This window comes from Globicephala melas, chromosome 14 (assembly GCF_963455315.2).
Source record: "Globicephala melas chromosome 14, mGloMel1.2, whole genome shotgun sequence".
Classification (NCBI taxonomy): domain Eukaryota; kingdom Metazoa; phylum Chordata; class Mammalia; order Artiodactyla; family Delphinidae; genus Globicephala; species Globicephala melas.
In genome coordinates this window covers 47,369,100-47,395,791 of record NC_083327.1, presented here as the reverse complement: position 1 = coordinate 47,395,791, position 26,692 = coordinate 47,369,100, and the positions used below count along the sequence as shown (strand labels likewise).

The window sequence follows — 26,692 nt, the reverse complement described above, 5'->3', positions numbered from 1 at the left end:
AATTAAAATTAAAAATCTGCTCTGTGAATGAAAATGTCAAGAAAATGAGAAGACAAGCCACAGACTGGGATGAAATACTTGCAACACACATTTGATAAAGGATCCTTAAAACTCAACAATAAGAAAGTAAGCAATGTTATTTAAAAATGGGCAAAAGACCTGAAGATGCCTCACCAAAGAAGATATATAGATGAAAATTAAGCAGATGAAAAGATATTCAACATCATATGTCATCAGGGAAATGCAAAGCAAAATAATAATGAGAGACTACACATGTATTAGAATGACTAAAATCCAAAACACTGAAAACACCAAATGCTGGAGAGGATATGGAGCAATAGGAACTCTCATTCATGGCTGATGGGAATGCAACATGGTACAGCTACTTTGGAAGACATTTTAATGGTTTCTTACAAAACTACTCTTATCATATGATACAGCAATCATGCTCCTTGGTATTTACCCAAAGGAGCTGAAAACTTACGGCAAAACCTGCATGTGGATGTTTATAGCAGCTTTAGCCATAATTGGCAAAACTTGGAAGCAACCAAAATGTCCTTCTGTAGGTGAGTGGATAAAGTGTGATACGTCCAGATAATGGACTATTATTCAGCACCAAAAAGAAATGAGCTGCCAAGCCTTGAAAAGACATGAAGGAACCTTAAATATATATTACTAAGTGAAAAAGCCAGTCTGAAAAGGCAACATACTGTATGATTTCAACTATATGATATCCTGGAAAACTATAGAGAGAGTAAAAAGATCAGTTGTTGCTAGGGGTTAGGTGGGAGGGAAGGATGAACAGCCAGAATTCAGAAGATTTTTATTTAGGGCAGTGAAACTATTCTGTATGATACTACAGGGGTGGATGCATGTTATTATACATCTGTCAAAACGGACAGAATGTACAACACATAGAGTGAACCCTACTATAAGCCGTGGACTTTGAGTGATGATGATGTGTTAATGCAGGTTCATCAGTTGTAATAAACCCACCACTCTGGTAAAGGGATATTGATAGGGAAGCTGTGGGTGTGTGGGGGCAAGGATCATAAAGGAAATCTTTGTACTTCCTGCTCAATTTTGCTATGAACCTGACACTGCTCTAAAAAAAAAAATTAATTTAAAAATTTTAATAATAAAATTTAAAAAATCAATTGTATTTCTACATGCTAGAAAAGAACCAGAAATTGAAATTGAAAATATCATTTACATAGCATCAAAAAGTATGGTTCCTTGGACTTCCCTGGTGGCTCAGTGGTTGAGAATCCACCTGCCAATGCAGGGGACACGGCTTCAAGCCCTGGTCCACAAAGATCCCACGTGCCGTGGAGCAACTAAGTCCGTGCACCACATCTACTGAAGCCCACGCGCCTAGAGCCCACGTGCCATAACTACTAAGCCCATGTGCTGCAACTACTGAAGCCAGCGCGCCTAGAGCCCGTGCTCCGCAACAAGAGAAGCCACCGCAATGAGGAGCCCGCGCACCACAAGGAAGAGTAGCCCCCGCTCGCCGCAACTAGAGAAAGCCTGCGTGCAGCAAAGAAACACCCAACGCAGCCAAAAGTAAATAAAAATTTTTTAAAAAGTATGGTTCCTCCTTCCCCATGATTTTAGGGATAAATTTGAGACATAAATCTGACAAAAGATCAAACATTTTTGAAATTATATAACACCTAAATAAATGGTGAGGTTTACTTTGTTCAAGGGTCATATGATTCAATATTATTAACACATAAATTCTTCCCACATTGACCTATAGATTCCATGCAACTCCAACAGAAATCCCAGCTTTTTAATAGAAAATGACAAGCCGGCTTTAAAATTCATATTGAAAGAGAAGAGCCCAAACAACTTTGAAAGAACAAAATTGGAGGCCAAACACTACCCGCTTTCAAGACTCATTATAGTTAGAGTAATTAAGACAACGTCGTGTTCTTATAGTTAGACAAATAGATTGGGGAACAGAAATATTAAGTGTTAGACCCACATATAAGGACAACTGATTTTTGACACAGGTGCAAAGGCTATTCCGTGGAAAAAATACAGCTCTTTCAACAAATAGTGGTAGATATCCATATGATAAAGTTACCTAAGATCCACACTTCGCATCATTTCCAAAAATTAGCTCAAAATGAATCATAGACCTAGACATAAAACCTTCATTCTAAAACTTCTAGAAGCAGACAGATAATCGTTGTGGCCTTGGCTTTGGCGGAGTTCTGAGCCGGAAAGCCCGGGCCGTACACTCCCTCATAGCCAAAGCACAGCCCGGCACTCCTCCCCACTACCGAGCGGCGGCTCCGCCCAGTCCCGCCCGGGACCCTACTCGCCCCTCCCAGCCAGCCTTGCCCCGCCCCTCTCGTCCCGCGGCGGCTGGTGGGGCGCGCGCCCGCCCGCTTCTCCACCCGGAAGAGCCACCTGAGCCGCCAAGTTGAGGCAGTGCACGTCCCGGCGCCCCTCGGGAGCGCGGGGCCGGCAGAGCCGCCCGCGTGGCGCCTATCTCGTCCGGGCGCAAGGTGGGCGCGCTGAAGCCTGCGCGCCCCCGCGGCCGACGGCGCCCCGCGCGGCCCCACGCGCGCGCCCCGCCCCCACCCGGGCCTCCTCCCGCCTCTTTGGACCCCGCCGATCGGCTTGAACTCTCCGCGCCCCTCGGCCTCGGGAGCACTGCGCCCTCGGTGACTTCTTACACCGCGTATCCGCCAGTAAGTGACAGCCGCTGCCTTGTTGCACCATTATTATTTTTCCCATAGTGCGTCCCAAGTCTCGCCCACACCCTGGTTAGTTCCAAAACTATTCAACTCTGGGACCAGGCCGGCGATGGAGCTGCCCGCAGCCGAGCCTGGGAAGTGTCAGAGACCTGCCGAATTCTTGTAGGGTACGGGCTACGTCCAGAGACGGAAGTGTGGAAAGCAGTTCTCTGGGCACAGATCGCCTCCACGTTTGCCGAGCGCCCGCGGCGAGCCAGGCATGAAGAAGGCGCCGACCTGAAGCGGGCGGGCGGGGAAGGGGCGGTGCCAGCGGGGAGGGTCTTGGGACGCGGAGGGGCGTGGCTCCCGGAGGGGCGGTGCGGCGGGGGGCGGGCTGGCGCCTGGGAGCCAGCTAGATTGCCGCTGATGCATTCTCCCGGATTTTTCTTGTTGGCAGTTTACTCAAGAGGATAAGGTAGCACAACTTGTCTTTATTGATTTTGTCTTCAAATGTTCCATAAGGAAAAGGAAACGGAACTTGAAAGTTGTAAAACACTGCCACCAGTCAATCTGGGTGAGCATGTTTCTAGCGTTTGCAAACTGCTAAGAAATATTTGATTAGTCAGTTGTGTCCAGGTATTGAAAGTGAGTGCTATTTTTTTTAGTGATGCTATTTCAGAAAGACTAGGCGAAATTTAATCTGATCTTAATCTGAACCATGAATTCTGCGGCTGTCTCCTTCCTGCCCTATGTGGAACTGCCTTTTAAATTGCTAAATTTGTGGCTCCAAATTTAATATGCATTTATAGAATCTTAGAGATTATTTTATAGCCACTCTTGGGATTCCAGATTTTTTTTTTTTTTTTTAAGCAACGGCCACATCGTGAATATATTGTATGATTAGCTGTTCCTTCCCAAGTGCTTTTTCTGCTTTATGCTTAGGTGAATTTATATTACCTAACCCAAACTAAATACTTACCAATATAGTGGCCTACACGTCTCTTAATCTCACATTGGCATCCTCTAGGTGTCAGGATTCTTGACCTAACTGTGGTATACCATGCCCCTCCCCACACACCTTCTAGTAGAAGGCAAATATTGCTAATAGCACATGTAATACATATTTAGGATGCTAAACTGTGAATGTCATAATCTTCTTTAATCTTTCTGTTTCTAAAGCCTAGTACAATAAACGTTGGTTGAACGAAATTAGTCAGAGGACACTTATCCTTTGACTAATAAGAATTTCTTAAATGATCCGTTTGGACAGTTTATTTGTAACTGTCCATTGTCACATCTGGGATTATCACTGCATTTAAATTTAATCCTTCTCTTCTTTGTGCTCCTATTTGTATTGCATTTTTGCCACTGTTAGAGCACCGTTTCATTCGATCTGTACCTTGGTTCTTTGAGGGCATAGAGGACCTTTTATTATGCTTTTTTCATTTCCCAGAATAGTGCCTTGTACATGGTAGATATCTACGTGTATACATGAAAATAGAATGGGGGTAGGCCCTTTTAATCTGTAGGTACAAATTTAAAAATATATACATATAGCCAGGAATTTAATATACTGTATTTACTTTCAATCATAGTGATTTATTAGAGACCAATTTCCTTTCCTCAGTTTAATGATCTAGTTTTTTTAGACTCTTGACAGCTGTTTTTGCTGAAGCTAATAGTTTTCCTAGGTTAGAAAAAGAAAATAGGAACAAGTTCACCTCCAAATGTAAATTTCTAAAGCCAATTTGTTAACTATTTAAGTCAGAATTGCTGACCAATCTGAATAGTGGTGTGTGTTCTGTTTAAGTAGCAGAATACAAATGAATGTGCGCGTGTGTGCGTGTATGTAACTAGGTTGTGGGGAGACAGAGAGAAAGATACGTTTTTTATGTGACTAAAATGTAGAACCAGGATGCTTGCAAAGAACTCTACTAGGAGTAACTTAAACCAAAAGACTGGCATTTAAGATTTTATACTTGAGAGCAAACGCATATATGGAATCTGATTAAAGAAAAGGCAAAGGACTTTTACATGACGTATTGTAGGGTTAAGAGGAGGAAGTTTGGGGAAAAGATATGGGCAAGGCATTGGACCATTTTGGATTTCGGTTATCAGTACCAACATAATTCTTTGACTTAAAATTAACTTCACTCACTGAAAAAAATAAATTTGATAAGTGACTGTGACTCTGTCAGATCTAATTAAGATTTGAATTCAGATAGTATTTTGAGATTAGAGTGTGGCCCAAAGTCAGAATGATTTATAACCAATCTTTTTGTAAACTAGTGTATAAGTCTAGAAAATCAAAGGTATAATACAGTCCTTTGTCTTTCTTTTGTTACCTAGATCCAAGATGAATAGCGATCAAGTTACACTGGTTGGTCAAGTGTTTGAGTCTTATGTTTCGGAATACCATAAGAACGATATTCTTCTCATCTTGAAGGAAAGAGATGAAGATGCTCATTACCCAGTTGTGGTTAATGCCATGACCCTTTTTGAGACCAACATGGAAATCGGGGAATATTTCAACGTATTCCCTAATGAAGTGCTAACTATTTTTGATAGTGCACTTCAAAGATCAGCCTTGACAATTCTCCAGTCCCTTTCTCAGCTTGAAGGTGTCTCCATGAAGCAGAATCTTCACGCCAGGATATCAGGTGAATCACTTAAGGATTTTACTGCCATGTTATTGTTTAGAAAGATTTTGAGAAATCCCAACATATATTGAATTTAAGCACTAAGAATTAATTGACATTTATACTTTAAAATATATCCATTATGTAGTTGATGGTCACTTTTGGAAAAGAATCATGATTTTATACTGTTTTCTCTGGACATTTGGGAGGCTGGGGTACTAGCCATGCCAACTGAGAGGAGGGAGAATGTGTGGAGGCAGTATATTTGTGTGCATATATACATATATGTATGTGTGTACAAAACTAGTTCAGCTTTCTGAGCTTTTATGACTCCTGACAATGAAAGAATTGATAATTCAAAGAATTAGCAAAGTGGTAGATGCTACCTAGTGATCTTCAAAACTATTTTAGGAAATTCATTATGTTTATATATCAAGTTTAACATTGTGCTGGCCACCTATTAGGCACTCAATAACTTTTTTTGAATGAACGACAGATAAAGCCTCTTAACTTTAAAGAAATCACAGTGGAGCAATCAGCAACTTGTGGTGTCAAAGCTGTGTCTTTGAATTCCTGCACTCTTTGATTAAGTTGGAGAACACATGTACCATTTTGTTTAAAAATAAATATTTACTTTATAGTACATTTTAGAAAGGTGGGGATTTATAATCAACAAAAATGATTACTGTGATTCCAAAAAAGGTTAGGAGTCACTATAGAATTTCTTGGAGATAAATTAAGATTCAAAAAACTTCCAGACATTTGATTTAAGTGAAAAATTAGTATCTGAGTGAAAAAATAGTATCTGCGATTGCACTTACTGGAATAAAATTATGAAGATTATTAATATTCATGCATCAGACACTAGGTAATCTCTTGCTAGGATCAAGAAGAAATGTCCTCTTCTGATAATGTTGCAGAAGGATTATTAAAAGAGGCTTTAGTTAATGTTATTGAAATGGTATTTAGCAAATGGTTTTAGGCTGTCCTTACATTTAGAAACTTTTCCATGCTCAGTTTAAATACTAAAGTTCTGTCTGCCTGAGTGACTCTATTGGTTTCAGGTGAATTTAGCCTAGTTCTTCATTATTCTCCGAGAAAGTGAGTTGCAAATTATGTTACTACCATAGTAACATTCATTCTACAAGCATATCCCGTGTAGGCATTTGCTAGACACTTGGGAAACCAAAACGAATATGGTATAGTCCCTCATCTAAAGGAGTTCAAGGCTGTAGGGGAGACAGCTATATATTCAAATATTTCCATATCGTGTATGTATGCCCACAGGTACATGCATATGTACATATTAAACATAATTGTAAAGGAGCTTACTGGCAGCTTTTACTTATGTGATGCATGCATCACTCAAGATACGTGTGAGATATATTAGCTCACTGGGCAGGGAGTGAATTGTCCTAGGGGTTTCACCCAAAGATTCAAGACTAGATGGTGAGATTAGGGAGGGATGCAGGTATCCCAGGCAGTGAACCAGGGATGGGAAAAGTCTGGTTTTAGGTATATTGCGCCTCCATCTTGGACTCCAGACAAGTGAATTAGTAAAACCCAGGATGCCTATGTGGTTCAGTCTCCTTAGGAACATTGCATTGCTCTTTGTCTTCTGGGATTTTTATTGGTCGAAAGTTTACTTGCTATTCCCAGTGGTTTTGATGAAAGGTATTCAAATACGCAGTTAGCATCAAAGTATTGAATAAATGAGGAAGAAAAAATAGCCTTCACGTGTTATTTAAAGTAGTGTTTCTCAAACATTAATGGGCATCAGAATCACCTGTAGGGCTTATTAAAGCGCCGATTGCTGGGCCCCACCCCCAGAGTTTCTCACTGAAGAGGTCTGGCCTGGGGTCCAAGAATTTGCCCTTCTCAAAGCTCTGAGGCTGATGCCGATTTCTAGGGACTGCACGCTGGAAACCATGGACCTGAAGTAATTGATCTGGACATAGCTCTAACACAGATGTGGACATGTCTCTGTTTTAAATAAAAATTTATTTACTTATTTTGATCCGTGAATGAGTCAGAGAATGACAAAGGTTTTTGTTGTTTAGCACTAATGGTGGCTTAGTGCCTGATGTACCCTGCTTCACTGGGATAGTTGAAGAACACACTTAGTAGCATATAGTAAGACAGAAAGATTAAAATGAATTGACATTTCTATCAAAACACTGTCCCTTACCCTTTTTTAGTTCTAAGGTTTTGATTTTCGTGGTCAGTTTTGCTTAACATTATGTTACTTTTATCTCTGTCTTTATATTATAAATTTACTTTAAAACTTGTGATATGAAAGTAAAGACTCTGAAGATCCAAAAATGTACTCACCTCTGCTACCCTTTTCTTAATATAGTTACTTTATTATACAAAATAAACCACTTAATGGAAATGATATCATGTTTTAGACTAATTTGCTTGATTCTAAAAAAAAAAAAAATGTTTATCCTAACAGGTACCATATACATGATTCCATTCAGTAAGATAAGAACATTAAGGATGGCATATTGCCCCATATTATAAAAGTATAGAAGATAATGAAAAGCTAATCTTAGAAAAATTGGTTGTAAATGTTTACATAGTTTTTTCTTTAGAGGTGCTGTAATTGGGTTTAGACACAGGCCCCTTGTTGGAGGTGGGCGGCAGGGAATTCACGCTTGCTGGCCACACTTCAGGAGGGACACAGAGAAGGTTGGTGAGCATATGAGGGACACTTGTGGCTGAGCCTGACGCCCTCCACCTCTCACCTGCCTTCTTCCTGAGTGTGTAATATCTCTCCAGCACATCTCCTTATGCTGATTGAAATAAAATCAGTATTGCATAGACTTGTCATGACCCAGCATGCACAGGCCTAAGTTATCATGTGCAAGGAAAGGAAGGTGTCTCTGGACCTAAGGAGTATCTTCTTTTGCACTCTTCCTGGCAGAAGTTTCCTCCAGATATAAGAAGCATCTTTTATGCAATGATGCATTCATTTGACCATTTTGCTTAGCTGTTCCATTTGTGTCTGTGTGAGGGTGCTAGCCTGGACTTAGGGAAGTTTTCTTGCAAAAGGGTAAACATGAGTGTACTCTTCCTGGCTGAGTGAACTGGGGAGAGTTCTCCAGACAAAGTAGCATGCCTAAGGAAAGCTACAGAGGTACCACGAAATGCACAGAAAAATTCATGCACTTTGTCTGGACTGGGAGATCGGAGGCCAGATGTGATAAAGGGAAGGCTAGAGGGAGAGGGAAAGCCCATTTCCCCTTCTCTTATTCTCTAATTTTCTCCTTATCTAAAAGTACTTAATAAAGCACTGGGCTGGGCACAGAGGAGCATGGAAAGGATTTCAAGAAGTGACGCTACCCTCCAGATACAAAACGGTTAAGGAGCAGGCGCAAAGCAATACGTGACTAAGGTCCTAAATGACTGGTTCAGGCAGTAAGTGATTATGAATGTCCCTATCATGTTGTCCTAGCATTTGGGGCAGGTCGTGTAGGATGTGATCTAAACAGGAGCTGAGTAGGCAATAGGAGACGTTAGGGCATTACTATTAAATGAAAGGAGGGGAGGGAGGTTTAGCGACTGTTCCCACAATGTAAGCCCCTTTTTCTATTCTTAGAGGTATTGATAGTCAATAGAACTATGGGACTGAGGATTTAAATAAGAGGTTCTTCAGGGTTATTATGTTGAGAAAGTTACAGAGCCTCTTCAGAAAATGCAGGTGTATATATATTTAAATGTCTGCCTGAATTTCAAGAGGTTCAGGGCTTTCCTAAAGCCCAGCCATGGCCTCTACTCAAGAATCTGGATTTAGATGAGACATGCATCCTGGTAAGTTACCATCTTAGGGAGATGGGTAAGCCAGGTGCTAGAAGTCAGTCACCACTCATACCAGCACCCCGGGGGGAAGCATGGAGCCTATGGGGGTGTGGTGGGCGGTGGCCAGGATGACCAGGAATCCTTTCTGCCTCCCTTTCAGGAGAGAGGCCCCTCTTTCAACTCTGTGTCCCCTCTACCCTCCATCTACTCTCCTTTCATAACAGTGTTTTGACAGAGTTCATGCCTTCTTTAGCATAACCTTCTCCCATTCACCCTTTCACCTCCACCACACTGAACGCACCCTCCCCCACCTTCCCAGTGGCTGCCTCATGGCCAGACTGAGGGACGAGTGTCGGGATTTCTCTTCCTTTATTTCCCTGCTGGATTTGATACTGTTGCCTCCTCCCCCCCTTATGAAACTCCAGCCTTGGCTCCACTGACAGCACTGTCTTGCCCTTTCCTCCCTCTCTAGCTGTGCCTTTTCTCCCTGCTCTGGGAGCCTCTTCCTTTACTGGTCCTGTAGGTGTGAGGTCCTCAGGGTGCAGATGTGGCCATCTGCTCCTGAATCCTGCGTTCTCTTCCTGATGGGGTGGCCTCCATTCTGAACCTAGGCTTCAGCTGCCACTTATAGAGCAACAAGCGCCAACTTGATTGATTGATTGCTTGATTGCCAGAATCTGTCTCTTAAGCTCTGTATTCAGATATCCTCTTGTCCGTCAGATGTTTCAAACTAGAGATATCTTCTTGCAAACTCAGTGTATCAAAAAGGGTAGTCATGATTTCCCTCCCCTCTCTGTGCCCCCCTCCATCTGAAAATCGTATTTCCTTATTTATTCTTTCAATAGATATTTACTGATTGACTACCATGTGCCTTCCAGAATTCCCTGACTTGGTTAATGGAACCAGAGAACTAGGAGTCACTCTAAATTTCACCCTCTTCCTTATACCTTATCTCTAATTGGTTTCAAAGCTCATGTAGTATCTTTAATATCTATTCCTCCCCTCTTCCTTGCCTTCCTTTCATCTATCTTTCTTTCGAGTTTTTTCTTTTTTAATGCTTACTATTTATAAAGTGATGATAATATAGTAGTGAATAAAATTTACCTCTGCCCTGCCCCCATGGAGTTTATATTCTAGAGTGGAAACATAATAATTATGTATCCTTTTTATTTAAATTGTGGTAAGTGGTATGAAGGAGAAGAACATTGTGTTAAGGCCCATAAAAGAGGGAATTTAACCTGAAATGGGTTAAAGAAAGATTTCATTAAGAAAATTATGTTTAAGCCAATCTTTTAAGGGGGAAAATGATAAGATTACATATAAGAACTGTTTAAATGGTGCTTGCTATGTGCAAGTTACTTTTCCAAGAAACTTTATATGAATTCTTTTAATCTTCTTGTGATCCTATGAGGTAGGTTTTGTTGTTATTGCCATATTACAGGTGGGAAATCTGAGAGGTTACAATTTGGCCAAGGTCACACAGCTAGTGCGTGATAGAGCTGTGACTCAACTCACTCATTCGGGCTCCACAGTATGTATTCTGAACCCTTATGTTGCTTCTTAGTGTGGGTATTTTTGAGGGACAGAGTAGGGAGGAGAGTGTCAGGCAAAGGGGACACTGTATGAGAGCATTTGAGTGCCCAGAGGGCTTGGTGTGAGAAGAAACCCGTCACAAAACGTCCTGTGGTCCAATCCCACATTTGGTTCCTTATTCTTAGATCTGGGAGCAGCATGGAAGGGTTTAAGTGGAGGAGATTAAAAGTTAGGCCTTTGTTACTTCTTGCCTGGATTACTATAGAAGCACCAGGGAATATGGTGTTTCACTCTTCCACTTGAAGATGCTCTTCAGAGTAAGACACAGAATCAATTTAATAGTAGCTTTTTAGGAAAAAACTACAATAAAATTATACATAGCTTCATTTTTAAACTGAAGTTTGTTTTTAGGACAAAAATAGCAAGCATCTAACTAAATGATTATGTTAAGACCTCATTCGTTATATGTATGACTTCATCATATTGAACATCCAGAGTCTGCTGAATTACACTGGGCAGTCTGTGGTTTCACTGGGCATTCTGCTCTGTGCATGGCATCGGAGTAACATAGCACTCTCCGTAACCCACTTCTTGTGATCTTAGTTTTTCTTAAGTTTTAATATATTGACAGTAGAATTTAAACTGAACAATCAATTTGCATCTGAAGCAGAGCTAGGAATGAGAGGAGTAGAAATGGGTGAAAAGTGTTATTTCTTTAGGAGCCAAGAAAGAGAGAATGGATGTTTCAAACATCTAAGTGTTTTCAAAAATATAATTGTTGTTAAGTTCTCTAACCCATCACTTTTTTTTTCCTATTCCTCACTTTGCTCATCTTTTTCAGAAGTAATTTTGATAGATTTTGTTTATACTTTAAGAAGCAAATTGGGTTAATAATCCTGTTTCCCACTTGAGTATCCTTTTACATACTTACAATAGAGAACGCTTAGTGATTCTTTGAAAACTTAAAAAGTAAAATTATTATAAAAAGTATATTCAACCCAGCAATCCTACTCCTAGGTGTATGCCCAAGATAATTGAAAACAGGTATTCAAACAAAAACTTGCACATAAATGTTTGTAATAACATTATTCATAATAGGAGAAAAATGTAAACAACCCAAATGTCCATCAGCCGATGAATGTATAAACAAAATGTGGTATATCCATACAGTGGAATATTCAGCCATAAAAAGGAACGAAGAACTGATACATGTTACAGTATGGGTGAATCTTGAAAATGTATGCTAAGTGAAAGAAGCCAGACACAAAAGGGTGCATATCTTATGATTCCATTTACATGAAATGTCCAGAATAGATAAATCCGTAGAGACATAAAGTAGCTTAGTGGTTGCCAGAGGCGCAGGAGAGGGGGTATAGAGACTGTCTGCTACTGCAAACAGGGTTTCTTTTTTTTTTTTTTTCTTTGCGGTACACGGGCCTCTCACTGCTGTGGCCTCGCCGGTTGCGGAGCACAGGCTCCGGACGCACAGGCTCAGCAGCCATGGCTCGTGGGCCCAGCCGCTCCGCGGCAGGTGGGATCTTCCCGGACCGGGGCACGAACCCGTGTCCCCTGCATCGGCAGGCGGACTCTCAACCACTGCGCCACCAGGGAAGCCCCCAGGGTTTCTTTTTGAAGCAGTGAAAATATTCTGGAATTAGATAGTGGTGATGATTGTATAACCTTGTGAATGTACTAATAACCACTGAATTATATACTTTAAAAAGGCAAATTTATGGTACCTAAATTATATCCTAATTTTTAAAAAGCATTCATGTGGGGAGCAAGAAAAAGGTAATTGAGAATCTGCAAGCGTTGTGAAGATGTGTTGCTATAATGTACATCGAATTAAGGCCAAGTAAGAAGAGACATCTCCACTTGGTGGATTTTTGTTTCTTAACATTCTAGGATGGGAACTAAAAGAGGACATTGTACCCCTGAAACATAAGCAGTGAGGATATGAGGACTAGACCTGTTCTTTTTCTTTTTTTTTTTTTTTGCGGTACGTGGGCCTCTCACTGCTGTGGCCTCTCCCCTTGCGGAGCACAGGCTCCGGACATGCAGGCTCAGCAGCCATGGCTCACGGGCCCAGCCTCTCCGCGGCATGCGGAATCCTCCTGGACCGGGGCACGAACCTATGTCCCGTGCATCGGCAGGCAGACTCTCAACCACTGCGCCACCAGGGAAGCCCTAGACCTGTTCTTAATGAAAAGCTTTTGGTTGTTAGTTTGGCTTTTACTTGGTTGTAACTAGAAATATTGGTGTGTTCTCAACATTTAGCTACATGCAGCTGAATTAACAGACGCCTGAGATGAGCACTGAGAAATGAATACAGTGGGTATTTTAATGGCTAAAACCTGCTTTATTCCTGCCCCAACCTCTCTGTCTATTCCTGCATGTATGATGTAGCACTGGTGAGCCCCAGGGTGTTTTAATGAAGCGTTCCCTAGGAATTTGGAAATAGGAAAATAAGTTTGTTTTCTGATAGTTAAACTGTAAAGTTGACACAGAACAGAGCAGAGATACACAAAATCATCGTAAGCAAAAGTATGGCTCCCTTACTGGCAAAGTGTGATACAATCCAAGTTCATATAAATAAAGAGTATTTCCATTAGAAAGCAGGCAAGTCAGCCTTGGAAGCATAGAAAAAAGAGTCATAGTGGCAAATGTTGCAGTGCCCACCCTGTTTACACAGTATAGGATATATGGAGAGAGAGTCTCAGCCAGAAGCAGAGAAAATTCAGGTCTGTCTGTAGACGTCTAAGCTGTATCACCAGATTAATGTAGGCTGGCGCCTTAAGCATTCAGTTCATCTAACCAGTCTGCTGCTTTTTTTTTTTTTCCTTAAATTCCTTGCATCCCAAACTGCCTTCTGATGACAGTGATGATGACAGTGATGATAATGATTTGGCTTTCAGAATAGATCTATAAACAGGGAGAAAATGTTCTGACCATAGAAACTTAAAGTGTAATCATGCCTATTATGGTTATTTCTTACGAGCTTGGCAAATCCAATAGATCTGTCTTCAGTGTTCATATTTATCAGGTTTCAGAGCTAAGTTCAAGGACAAGACCATAGACCATGGGACATGAACCAGTGTAACAAATGCTCCCTTGATAAACCTGTTAGGAGGTAGCCTTTGACCATCACAGACAGCATCTCTCTACTCCAGTGGTGCCTTGTAGCCAAATACGAGAAAGAGGGCATTTCCACATAAGAATTTTCTTTGGCATTTTGCACCTTTTAAGTTGCCTGTTTATTAATGGTGAGAAACACAAGGTTTTTAAAGGATGAAGTGGTGCTGTAGGTAAACCTCTAGGTAATTCAAGACTTGAAAACACTATCTGATTTATGTATTAATAAATCCTGAACCTAACTAGAAAAAGCACTAGCCTTTGTTCATTCCACTACCATCTCTTTATCACTCAGCTTTGATTTTATGTGTGGCATGTGGCAGTATATTCTTCACTGAATGAGGTTAAAATTATATACTGCGTTTACATCCTACTGAGATAGCCCTCTTAAGACAATCAATTCTTTTTTTAATCCAGATTATTATCAATATATCATCTAGATACTTACTTTTAAAGAGAGTCCATTGATAATTGTTATTTGAAATAATTCTTTTATATTTTCTTGAGTTGATCTTTTTTTCTTAAGTAAAACACAGAGATTTCTTTTTCCTGAAATTATACTTTCTCCCTCAGGAAATATGAGAAAAATGTATTGCATGGAGTCACATCCCAAGTAGAAGTTGATGTGTTTTTGTTTTGTTTCTCCATCAGGATTGCCTGTTTGTCCTGAGCTGGTGAGGGAGCACATCCCTAGAACCAAGGATGTGGGACACTTTTTATCTGTCACTGGGACAGTGATTCGAACGAGTCTGGTGAAGATCCTGGAGTTTGAGCGGGATTACATGTGCAACAAATGCAAGCATGTATTTGTGGTCAGGGCTGACTTTGAGCAGTATTATACCTTCTGTCGGCCATCCTCATGTCCCAGCTTGGAGAGCTGTGATTCTGCAAAATTCACTTGCCTCTCAGACTTGTCTTCATCTCCAACTAGGTGTAGAGATTATCAGGAAATCAAAATTCAGGAACAGGTAAGTGATCAAATAAATGCGAAAAATAACAAATTAGAAGAAGTGTTTTTCATCTGTGGGCAAATTGCCAGGACTAGGGAACACATTTGTAATCTGTTAGTAAGAAATAATCAGAGGCACCGAGTGATTTGTCTTATGACTAGATGCAGGAAAGAACTGCCTCTCTTTTCTAGTTAAGTAAATGTTACTGTGTTTAGTAGTTGGAGCATGTGTTTATTTTGCCCATCCACAAGGTAGATTATATTTTGAGATATTTTCCATATGGATGTTTTTATTTTATTGTAGTTTTAGTGAATTCTTAAACTGATAGTAGGCACAAGTTTCAAGAAAATTCCATAAATCCCCATCGTAATTAAATTGTGTGATAATACCAGAGAAATAGAAACAGTAATTGCAAGAACTGCTAGGCTTCTGAATACTTAGTATGTATCTGAGCATACTCAGTGTCTGCTTTCTTTTCCCTGCTAGGTTCAAAGGCTATCTGTTGGAAGTATCCCACGAACAATGAAGGTTATCCTGGAAGATGACTTAGTAGACAGTTGCAAATCTGGTGAGAATGTTAGCTTATATAGTAGGTCCTAAAGTATTGACTAGGAAAAGCCACTTTTTATTTTCCCAAGATCACTGGCAAGTGAGTGTGGGGAACTTGAGAACAGAGACTGGCATGAGGAGGTAGGTAATAGCAGGAAAGAAACTGGGCTGGAGTTCAGCGATCTAGTCTAGCTGCTTGTTTTACAGATGAAGCACCTGATTTGCCCATGAGAGCTTATCCTTTGTGTTTCCTCCTCTTATTCCAAACAGCTTAAAAACTGTTGCTTTTACTGTTTGCCTAGCAATTTCCACTGGCTGTTTAACATTTAATTTAAATTGAAGGTGGGTCAGAAAATGCAAATGATTGTTGTCAACGATTGCCTTTCAACTAACTTCAACATTTCCTGCTTTAAGTATTTCCCACCCTCACTAAGAACCCCTTAATCTCTATTAAAAAAAAAAAAAACTAGCACCAATGTGTCCCCTGGGCAGTAACAGGTATGTCTGACCTCTTATTTCATATCCCAGTGCTCCCCTACTGGACAAGTCGAAAATGCTTTATGTCTCTAAATTCCATCATTTCCTTTTCTTAACCCTAAGCTTCTCCAAATGCCTCATTTTTACTGAGCTGCCATTTCATTAAAATGATGAGGCAAAGGCTCTATGGAAACAGAGTTCAGTATCTAGAGTCAAGAATAATTCCTTGTCAAAATATTCTCCCCTTCCACCAAGAATCACCAACCCATAGTTTGAAATTTATGTCAAATATATTAACAGTTCATACTTGTCTAAACAGTATTCTAAGTAAATAACAGCTTCGATCATGGTTTGCCTGCTAAATGGACAAGGCTGTGTCAAAGTACCTTGTTCATATAAGACTCTAGATTTTAACCAGAATCTGTAATGTCTGGATCAGCAAAGCAGTGCTTGTATGAGCTTAGCCAGAACATGAAAATGTCCATTGATAGAGATTAAGATGTTTTCATGCAGTTCATCTAAACTAAATTCTTTCTGCACTTAAAAAAAAAAAAATCTGGGCTTCCCTCGTGGCGCAGTGGTTGAGAGTCCACCTGCCGATGCAGGGGACACGGGTTCGTGCCCTGGTCCGGGAAGATCCCACATGCCGTGGAGCGGCTGGGCCCGTGAGCCATGGCTGCTGAGCCTGCGTGTCTGGAGCCTGTGCTCCGCAACAGAAGAGGCCACAACAGTGAGAGGCCCGTGTACCGCAAAAAAGAAAAAAAAAAAAAAAAAAAATCTTAAGCTATTTTTCTTTCACATGTCACTAATAGAGAATGGATGGAAGCAGTCTGTCATCAGCTGTCTTTCATTTATCCATTGCTACAAACCTCTGTGAGAATCAGAAGACATAAATGGCATAATCCTTGCCCTTCAGGAATTTACAGTCTAGTTAGGAACCCCAGTCTGACGTTGCAGAGTAATAAAGTTGGAGGTTGTGTACTGATAACTGTTAAGTGCTGCAAGAGATCAAAGACGGGTCTGACCAGGGTGGCTGCAGTGGTAAATATGCTGCAGAAGATAGAGGGGACAAAGAGATTGGATTGTAAAAGTAAGAATTTTAGCTTTCTGAAGATAACATTTTTTCCAGTAACATTTACTATGGAAAAACATGCAAGTTTCAAATTAGTATCTATTGCCTTGGACTATCATGTATACCTCACAATTGTTCTGATGATCATATGAATCTTTCTCTCAAATATCTGAATAAATGAACACATGTATATATTAAAGGGTGTTTAATGGTATTAGTTGCTTTACAAATGTAAAGTAGGTTTACTATAATAATAGCTAATATTTATTGAGCATGTATTCTAGATATTGCATGAAGTACTTTATATATATTATCTGACCCAATTCTCACTATAGTTCTGTGATGTAAGTATAATTATTCCCATTTTGTAGGTCAAGAAATAAGCTCAGTTTATTAGGTAGCTTGCCACACAGCCAGTGAGTGGTGGAGCTGGGATTTGAATCCACATGTGATGAGTCAGTGCTCTTGTCCATTCTTGAGCACTTCACATTTTCCACATTACTGCTGCTTAGTAAAGTCAGGTTATTACTAGTGGGTGCAATACCTGAAAGTTAAATTTCTCATTTGACTTAATGTAGAAACAACCTATATATAACCCATTAAAATGACCGTAGTAGAGAATTCTTTGAAGTGCTCATATAAAGTTGCCCTGGCCATTTTCATCTAAAAAATTGGGGGCAGACAATATAGTAAGTGATCACTATTCCCAATTGGATTTGAAAACCATCCAGCAGTGGTTGAGGAAGTATCTTGAAAATGTGTGAAGATTTAATGTGTTCATCACCATTTACTGTGAAGTTGCCTTTGGCTAGAAATATGCCTTCTATTCGGTGAATTGCTACCACCAGTTCCATGCATTTAGCATTCACAGAACACTTTTCTTCAGGAAATCAAAAGCCATGCAGATTACACATTATACATTGACATTTAGAGAGTGAAAGGCATTTTGTATCAGCAGATATCATATATTTGACATAGGCTTGGAAATGAAGACTTGCCTGTTAGTTCAGAGTGTAAATACTAGGATTGGATTTAAGGTATGTCCAACATCTTATGTTCAACAAGATTGAAATCTGGGGGACTAGGATTATCTTTCCTTTTTTGCCCACTTTTCTCCAGTACCAAAATATCGAATGCCAAGCACTCACCTATACTCGTTAATTGAATTGTATGTAATAATAAAAACAGTTGTCATTGTGCCTGTAAGTTACCCAAGGCCTCTTAGGAAAATCTGTAAAAGTTTAATATTCTACCCATCAATTAGGAATGGGAGAGTTTCCTTAGATGGGAAGGAACCAGCCAAGAAAGAACAAGCAGAGTTGTATCTTCTGCTTTCATAGCTTATGGAAAGGAGCTTTGAAGTAGAACAAGTATTCATTCATTTCTTAGTGCACTCATTCTTTTGTTCATTAAAAAAAAAAGGCAGCGAGTGAATGTTAACAAATGCAGTTAAGTAAAAATGAAATATACAAGAAACTAAAACTAGTATAGTATCCATTATCTCGAGATTATCTCCTTTCCTGACACCAAATTGATTATGCAATTGACCCTTGAACAACATGGGTTTAAACTTTGTGGGTCCGCTTATACACGGATTTTTTTCAATAGTAAATACTACAGTACTACACGATCCATGGTTGCTTGAATCTGCAGATGCGGAACCTCAGATTCAGAGGGCTGACTGTGGACTTGAGCATCCGTGGATTTTGGCATCTGAGGTGGGTTCTGGAACCAATCCCCTGCAGATACTGAGGGCAGACTGCACTTTAACCTTTTGGCTGCAATTCCTACCTCCAATTCTCCTTAAGTGAGAACTATATGGTTAGAGATTCTGAGAGGATGAACATTTCACCCAATATAATCATGATGAATAAATCATCCAGTAAACTATTTTCCCAGGGAAAGTTTAGAATTTGGTGTGATTATCATGTGGCAGATTAAGAAAAATTAAAATGCTGGCTTTAGCTTCTAGCCGTGCAAATACAAGTGCCTGTTTAAAAAAAAAAAAATCGGGACTCTGTGGTGTTCTTTTGCCCCAAATGGTTTCTGGAAGAATGTGTACTACTCTAAACCATGGTGGGGTAGTGGTTTATTTCTTGGTTCTGGTCCTTTGTCGAGTTTGTGCCCAAGCAGGCAGGATGCTACTGCTGGACTCACTCGGTGCTTTGTCCCAGGTGATGACCTCACTATTTATGGGGTTGTAATGCAACGGTGGAAGCCCTTTCGGCAAGATGTGCGCTGTGAAGTGGAGATAGTCCTGAAAGCCAATTACGTCCAAGTAAATAATGAGCAGTCTTCAGGGATCAACATGGATGAGGAGGTCCGAAAAGAATTTGAAGATTTTTGGGAATACTATAAGAGCGATCCTTTTGCAGGTTTGTGTTAAGGGTATAGAGCTGATAATTATTAACGGCATTTTATTCATTAGTTAAATATAATGTTTGTGATTTACATGCTATGTATCAGTGACTGTGTTCAAAGGGAGTAGCATTAGTCAGTACCTCTAGCTGTAGTCTCCCTTTGCAGCCCTTTTCTGGTATAATCTTTTCTATTTAGAGATCTTACTGGAAATTCCAAGAGATTTTCCATTTCAACTATTATTTTAACATCTCTTATATTGCCAAAATAGTTTCAGAGCTTTCTACCTTCTTTACCAATTAAATACATACATAGTTCTGCCTTAAATAGGCAAAACTCATCCTATTATGAAACTTCATCCTATTAAAACCATTTCTTTTCTGATGTATCTGATACAGTTAAGACAGCTTCACACAGTTTTAGCTGAAGATTTAAAAATATGAAGTAGGAAAGAGATGCAAAAAATAAGCTTTGTCATCACAGCAAAAAATTTTGACTGACACTAAGATGTCATTACACAGATTAAAACATTATAGCCATTGGGTTTGTAGAGTATTTTTTATTTTAAAATCCCAAATGTATAAAACACCAATTAAATCTTCAAATGTCTATTTTCATTCTTCCTTGGAGGTATCTTCTGAGAAAAATAAACGGAAGCCAGTAAAAGACTATTTCTGATAAACCTCACCTCAAATCTAATACACAGTGATTACTTTATTCTTAAATCACATGCTGAACTGGACAGATACTATTTCACAAAAAAAGACTTTCAGGGACTTTCCTGGTGGTCCAGCGGTTAAGACTCCGTGCTTCCAATGCAGGGGACGTGGGTTCGACCCCTGGTCGGGGAACTAAGATCCCACATGCTGCGTGGCTCAATGAAATAAAAATTAATTAATTAATTAACTTAAGAAAAGGCTTTCACTTGCCTAAATATAGGCAGTTTGCTTTTATTTTGTGGGATGATTTTATTTTATTTTATTTTATTTTGCTTATGTGTGTAACACAAGTATGGTAGTTACGGATTATTCTTTTATTTGATCCACACAGAAAGAAGCAAAGGTCTCTATGTTGTGGCTTTATTAAGCAAACCTTTTAAGAATCATGTATTTTTAAATAAGTTTTTTTACTTAAAATTGTTTCTTAGGCTCAAATCCTCACAAAAAATCTGTAACTCTTCCTTGGAACGTAATCATTCCTTATTAATTCCAGTGCCACAGCTACACTCCACCTAGTAACAGTGAAGGAAGGGCATCATACAGTGTTCCAACTAGGCCGTCAGAAGTTCTCTGTGCTGGTGATTAGTCTATTTTGTTTTAATTAGAAGGCTATAGCTATACATCTCATTTACTGGATGAAAAGAAGAAATTAATATTCTGTGAGAAGACAGGGAGAAAACGAGGCAACTATTTTCTTTTTAGCATGAACAGATTCTGCTTTCTTCATTTCCTAAGTACCAAGTATCAGCCCACTATATTTTACCATTTCAAAGTGTATGTGTGTGTGTTGGGGGGTGTGGGGAGGAGGGTGGAGGTGGGGAGCTGCATCCAAAAGCGTGTCTTCATTTTGCTGGTCTAAAGCCAGAGATGACTTCACTGCTCAGCTCTGGGAGGTTGGCCTGCTTCATTAAGCTCTGGTGCTGTGAGTATTGACGAGGAGCTAAAGATTTTCTTCTGATCTACACTGATCTCAGGGATCCCCTGGCCCTGATGCATAGAGGCTGGATAGAAACCCAAATATAGGGGTTGGGGTCTTCTGGGCCATCTCAACCCACTCCAGGGTGACTCATTTATCTTAAATCCTAGAAGTTCTCTTCCTTGGGGTAACTGAAGGCCATGCCACAAGAGTGGATTACATGGGCACACTATTAACATGGTCTAGAACCAGAAATTTGAGAGGGAGGGAGGGAAGGAATGGGGTAGCATTCACCCTAATGCATTCTCTTCCATGATATAGTCATGGGAGCTTCTATTGCCATGACCCAAGGAATCAAGTTTTTCAACTTTAGATGACAAATTTAGGGAATGGACCTTCCCCTTTGCTTTTCTCTGGTACCTCAGACCTGACTTCAGAGTGTATCCTCTGTGTTGACCACAGTGTGAGGAAACCTTGAGATGAGAAACAAGCACAAGTAGTACAGGTAATATAATAGTTAACAAGTAAGTAGCTCCTGCTGTGTGCCAGATACTATTCTGTGTGCTGTGCACCTATTAGCTCCTTAACAACCCTGCGAGATACCATCATTATCTCCATTTCACAGATAAGGAAATGGAGGTGGAGAGAGTAAGAGACCTGCCCAAGGTCAGACAGCTAGTGAACAGTAGCACTGGGCTCTGCCACCAGAGCCTGTGGGATGTGCTTCCTGTCAGCACATTAGTCACTGAATCCACCTTTACTGAAAAAGCTGGCTCTAACAGCTCCGGCTTGAGTGTCTTCCAGGCCAGTTTGCCTACTTGTTCCCTGCTTGCTGAGGCTATTCTTTCTTTCTTTGTATGTGTAATCTCCAGATTCTGGTCAGAATTTACATACCTGCTGTCGGGTCTTAACTATGTAGATCTCAGACCTTTCATCTTTTTTCTCTAGACTTTCTACCTCAGGAAAGGAGGGATTCCCTCCAGCAGTTAATGAACTTCCTTCCAGGATTTACTAATGCTTCTTTTTGGTTCCCTTTTTACTAAAATGTTTTCTTTCTTACCCATTTCTGCCATCCCAGGTCACATCACCATAGCTTAATTGCCGCTGAGTCAATTTTGATTCGTTAGGAAAAGTAGCCTTTGTGCATAGGGACACAAATTATGGAGGAAGGCCCTTTCCTTTATCTTGACGGAAAAGCTTCTGGAACTGGAATCATCAGCTAAAGTAGTACTTCTATGATTATTTTCCTCCTCAAAAGAGCTATCATTGAAACATGAGTACAAGCTCAGAGTTAAATATAAAAGCCCTCAAACGTGCAGATTAGTTACCAGCATGTGGACATTAATTTCTGGTAACTTGAATGCAGACATACAGAGTACCATCACAGTAGTGAATGCCATATAAGACAGACTCCGTAGGGGCTTGTTAGAGTCTCGTAAATTCTGTGGGCCTCATTGGTTGATTGGCCAATGACAGAATGAAATACCTACTTTATTCATTGATGGCATAGGCAGATCTCAGATTTGGTGTTTGATATTTCTGAAAACAGAACCTAAAACCGTGGTAATCGCTTATGTAAAGCATGTTATCAGAAGAATCCTGAGACCTCCAGCTTGGATTGCTAGAGTTGTCGTTTATAATGATCTTCTAAATATCCTGATACATTGATGCTTAGTCTAGATAAGACAATTTACCAAACTGCTCAGAGCAAATGCTGAATTGACTTGCAGGATGGGTTGATTTTACCTCTCTTATACCTCTGGAGAAGCTCCATGAGCTCCAAGTACCTTTTGTATTTAAAGATTACAGGCTTCTACAATCTGTCTCATTGTTTCTGAGATGGAACACCTTCCTTTTATTTAGGCAGTGGAGTAATTTTACTGAAATTATTGCACAAGAAGTGCAGCTGGTATTATTTTTAAGGGATAATGTTGGTCCAATGAGGGAGAAAAGAGATTTCTTTCTGTCCCTTGTAAAGTACGCTAAATTTATAGAAACAAACAGGGAGCACCCAGGAATAAAAAGAATTTTCATCTCATGGCATTATAAGAAGAAGAGGACTTTTAGGACCAAAACAAAGTTATTCACTCCTTTTAGTCATTTGGAAATGGTACCCTTGATCATTTTAGAGCATAGAGTGTTTCTAAGAAGATAGGATAGAAAGGGAAATTTCAGCTAGGATTTCTTGAAAATTATTGGTAACTCATCTTTCTGCCTTTCCCAGGAAGGAATGAAATATTGGCTAGCTTGTGCCCTCAAGTTTTTGGAATGTACCTAGTAAAGCTTGCTGTGGCCCTGGTGCTGGCTGGTGGGATTCAAAGGACCGATGCTACAGGAACACGGGTCAGAGGTTAGTACCCATTTAAAATTTTTGAGAAATATTAACACACAGAGTAAGAAGAGAAGCTAGAATTTTTCTTTCCTGAATAAAAATTGTTTGTTGAGCTTTATTTTCCAAATGTAATCTTTTAAAACTGACAGTTGTTCACTATGTAATATTCAGTTCAGCATCAGGAACTACTGTGTAGAATACCAGTCTTTCCAAAGACTTTCAATGAGTATATATTTTTGTTCCAGCCTATCAGGGTGCCACAAAATAAAACCTTTACATTTCTTTTACTGTCTGTTTTTCATTGGATCCCCAGTCTCTCTCCAAGAGGAAAAGATAAGAAATAGTGCTTTTTAATGTCTCCAAGTCAGTGTCTCTCCATCTGTGACTGTCAGTGTGTTTGTCTCAGACTGCTGCTCTCAGTCATCTGCCTGCTGATTCCCCTTCTGCTGGTGGGTAGCAAACGTGCCATCTGCCAAGAGGTGCTGCCATAGGTCATGCATTCCAGCAAAAATTACTCTAAGTGTGTAATTACATCCAAATGGCAGAAAGCTCTTTTGTGGTTAACACACTTAACTGACCTGACTCTGGCATAAACTAGGTTTATTATGGCCCTCATATAGGCAATATGAGGGTCATAACCAAAGGCTTAACCGAAAGACTAAAAGGACATTATTGTAAATCAGACTGTTAGTAGGGACTCAAAAACCATACTGTACAGTATAGAATAGTAAGTATAATAAGGTTTATGTGTATTGTATGTTTTGATTACCTACTGTTTGCAAGGCCTTCTGCTAAATGTTGAGCTTATGTAGTATTTCCCTATTAATGTATTCAGAAAATACTTGAATATTACTGAATAAATTTGCTTGATCAGTGAGATAACATATGCTGCAGGATGCTCATATGTTCATCTATGTTATGTTTGAAAAATAAGAGTACTTTAAGATAGATATTTCATTAAACTACTAAAATTTTCATAGAATGAAAAGGTTTTCACTTAACTGTTAGAATCATAAGTGATTTGGTATATATAAAGCACTTATGAAGTCCCAGACACTTAAAAATACTTAAATAAAAATAGAATAAAATACTTATATGGTGGGATGGAAAGATTTAATCACAGTATTTTGATACTTAAAATAGATTAAATAAAATCAGAAACTTTATAAGCCAAAAATTTTTTAAATGTTAAACAGTCTTAAACATCTGGAAATAGCACAAAAATCTGTTAAAAAATTTAGATTTTAAATGGTATTCAGAAATCAATTAAAAGATTGTTATTTACTTTGAAAGTCAACTTTTCTAAGATATTCTGGTTAAATCCCTCCTTGAATGACCTTAAGCAAAAGCACCATATAAAATATAAATTGTGTGGGCATCCCAAGTGGACCATTTTCTTTTTGATTAATTACACTTATGAGTCTTTCCATAGAAATTTAAAACTACATTATTTATATTTTTCTAGGTGAATCTCATCTTTTATTGGTTGGGGATCCTGGCACAGGGAAATCTCAATTCCTCAAATATGCAGCAAAAATTACACCAAGGTCTGTGCTCACCACAGGAATTGGATCTACTAGTGCAGGTATTTTATGTGACAGTTTCAATTAATTTAATGTTACTGCAGAAGCTAACACAATGGTTGCTTTCTTGTGGAAAAGTACCTATAACAGGATACATTTCAAGATTTTTGAGTTACTGCCAAAAACCTAAGTAAATATGTAGCATTACTTTTGTAGCTCCAAGAAAATATTTTAAAACCTCCACCTTCACTTAAAGTTATTTTCCAAAAGCTTATTCCATATATCTTTTTGTATCTTAAGTTTTGAATGATCCTATTCAATTTTCTCATTCTCTGATTACTTTCAAACATGTTTATGCAGCATCTGTTATTCTGTGAAGACCCAGGAAACAGTGCTGAAATTAATAGGGGGAAAAATCTCACTTCATAAAAGTACATAGCTGGCATAAAGCTTAAGACATTTTCATGCTCATGGATCTCACGGGCAACAGTAATTCCTACTGAAAATTCTTAAGTAGAAAATTTGTCTTAGTATGTGGAAAGCGTACTTTCATCATTGCAACGTGTAGCTTCATTCATACATTGTAATGATTCTTCAACAAGTATATTTAAAGCCTTTGCTGATATGTCAAGATTTGATTATAAAGTGACTTCAGGAAAAAATTATTTTAAAAAACATGTTTTGATGCCTTTTTGAATTTTTACACTGTTTTGATTGGGGAAATATTTCTCCTATTCTCCTATAATAGGCCTTTGGTTTCACACATTTTAAAAATGTTATTTGTTACTTGTTAGGGATGCCTACTGTCCGTGGCTTGTGCTCAGATTTCTTATGAGAAGCTTATAGTCGAAAACTTACCATAAAACAGCAAATGCTCCATTAATGGTCCTATGTAACAAGAGCCCCATTTTAATGGACTCTTAGGTTTTGAAATATAACTAAACAGTACATTAAGCACTGATAAGAAGGGATTTATGGATTGAGAGGCGTAGACAAGCTTTAGGATACTAGAGGCAAGCGTATATGAAGAACACTTCATGTGCATTTTAAAATTGTTATGACCCAGTGTTCTAGAGTTCTGTATTAAATGATATTAACAACAAACAAATAAAGGTGTTTCCCGAGTAACAATGTGGAATGTTTCCTAAGTTAATTATATGGAGTGTCAAGAAATGAGTCCAATTTGTGGACTATTAGTAACTTCAGAGTATTTGGACAGTTTTAAAGTGAATGGCTGATGAATTCACTGTATTAGCCCTTTTCCTTCTTTTTCTTATTGCCAAATTCATAATCCGAATATGAAAGAAATGACAGGTAGAGGGAATATAAATTTTAGAACTGTAGAAAAGTTATTGCTACTTCTTGTCTACCCAAAGGGCCAGACTAGCCTTTCTTTAAACTGTATCACAACCCATTAGAGGGTCATAAAGTTATTTCAGTGGGTCAAAACCAGCACTTTCAAAATAAAAGATACTAGAATATACTAGTGCACACAGTAAAGGTGCACAATTAAGGGCACATTTTCATGAAAATTGTTAATATAAATACATATTTGTGTTATCAGGTCATACTTAATTTTTTTTTTTTTTACCATGGATTACATAAAAAGTTTTGAAAACTGCTGCCACAGGCTTTCTTGGTAAAACTAGAAACCCCAAACCTGAGGGTAAGACCACATGGAAGCCTACGGTTGTATAAGGTTATAAATGAACGAATGCATGCACGTTTCTCAGACTTCTGCTTGTTTTCTCAGCTCAAATGATATCCTTATTCCCTCCAGCCTACACGCCTATCTCTTTTGTGGCAATAACTAATTTGTTTATGTTTCTCTTCTGAGGACACAGCTATTTACTGTGATCAGAAAGGGAAAAAACAGTTCTAAACTTTCTAGCTATAATTCAGGCAGCACCTAGCTAAACAGGAAAAATAAAAAACAACCTGTGCATTACAGTTTCTTAGTTCCTAATGTCTGAATACTAAATATTTTAATTTTTAAAATTA

At 39.1% G+C, this 26,692-nt stretch overlaps 1 protein-coding gene across 2 annotated transcripts in view; it reads left to right on the top strand.

Moving 5' to 3' along the window:
* The first annotated feature begins 2,593 nt into the window (after positions 1 to 2,593).
* MCM9 (minichromosome maintenance 9 homologous recombination repair factor) overlaps positions 2,594 to 26,692 on the top strand; it is an 82,845-nt gene continuing 58,746 nt past the window's right edge. Inside the window, exons 1-7 of one of the 2 annotated variants that reach the window (XM_030853581.2) lie at positions 2,594 to 2,705; positions 5,040 to 5,350; positions 14,447 to 14,763; positions 15,232 to 15,313; positions 19,018 to 19,218; positions 23,061 to 23,186; positions 24,634 to 24,753. In XM_030853581.2, coding sequence (XP_030709441.2) covers positions 5,047 to 5,350; positions 14,447 to 14,763; positions 15,232 to 15,313; positions 19,018 to 19,218; positions 23,061 to 23,186; positions 24,634 to 24,753 — 1,150 coding nt within the window. In that variant the 5' untranslated portion in view covers positions 2,594 to 2,705; positions 5,040 to 5,046. Of the gene's footprint in view, positions 2,706 to 3,146; positions 3,265 to 5,039; positions 5,351 to 14,446; positions 14,764 to 15,231; positions 15,314 to 19,017; positions 19,219 to 23,060; positions 23,187 to 24,633; positions 24,754 to 26,692 lie in introns of those variants that run through there. The other variant, XM_030853582.2, reaches the window with a different exon arrangement.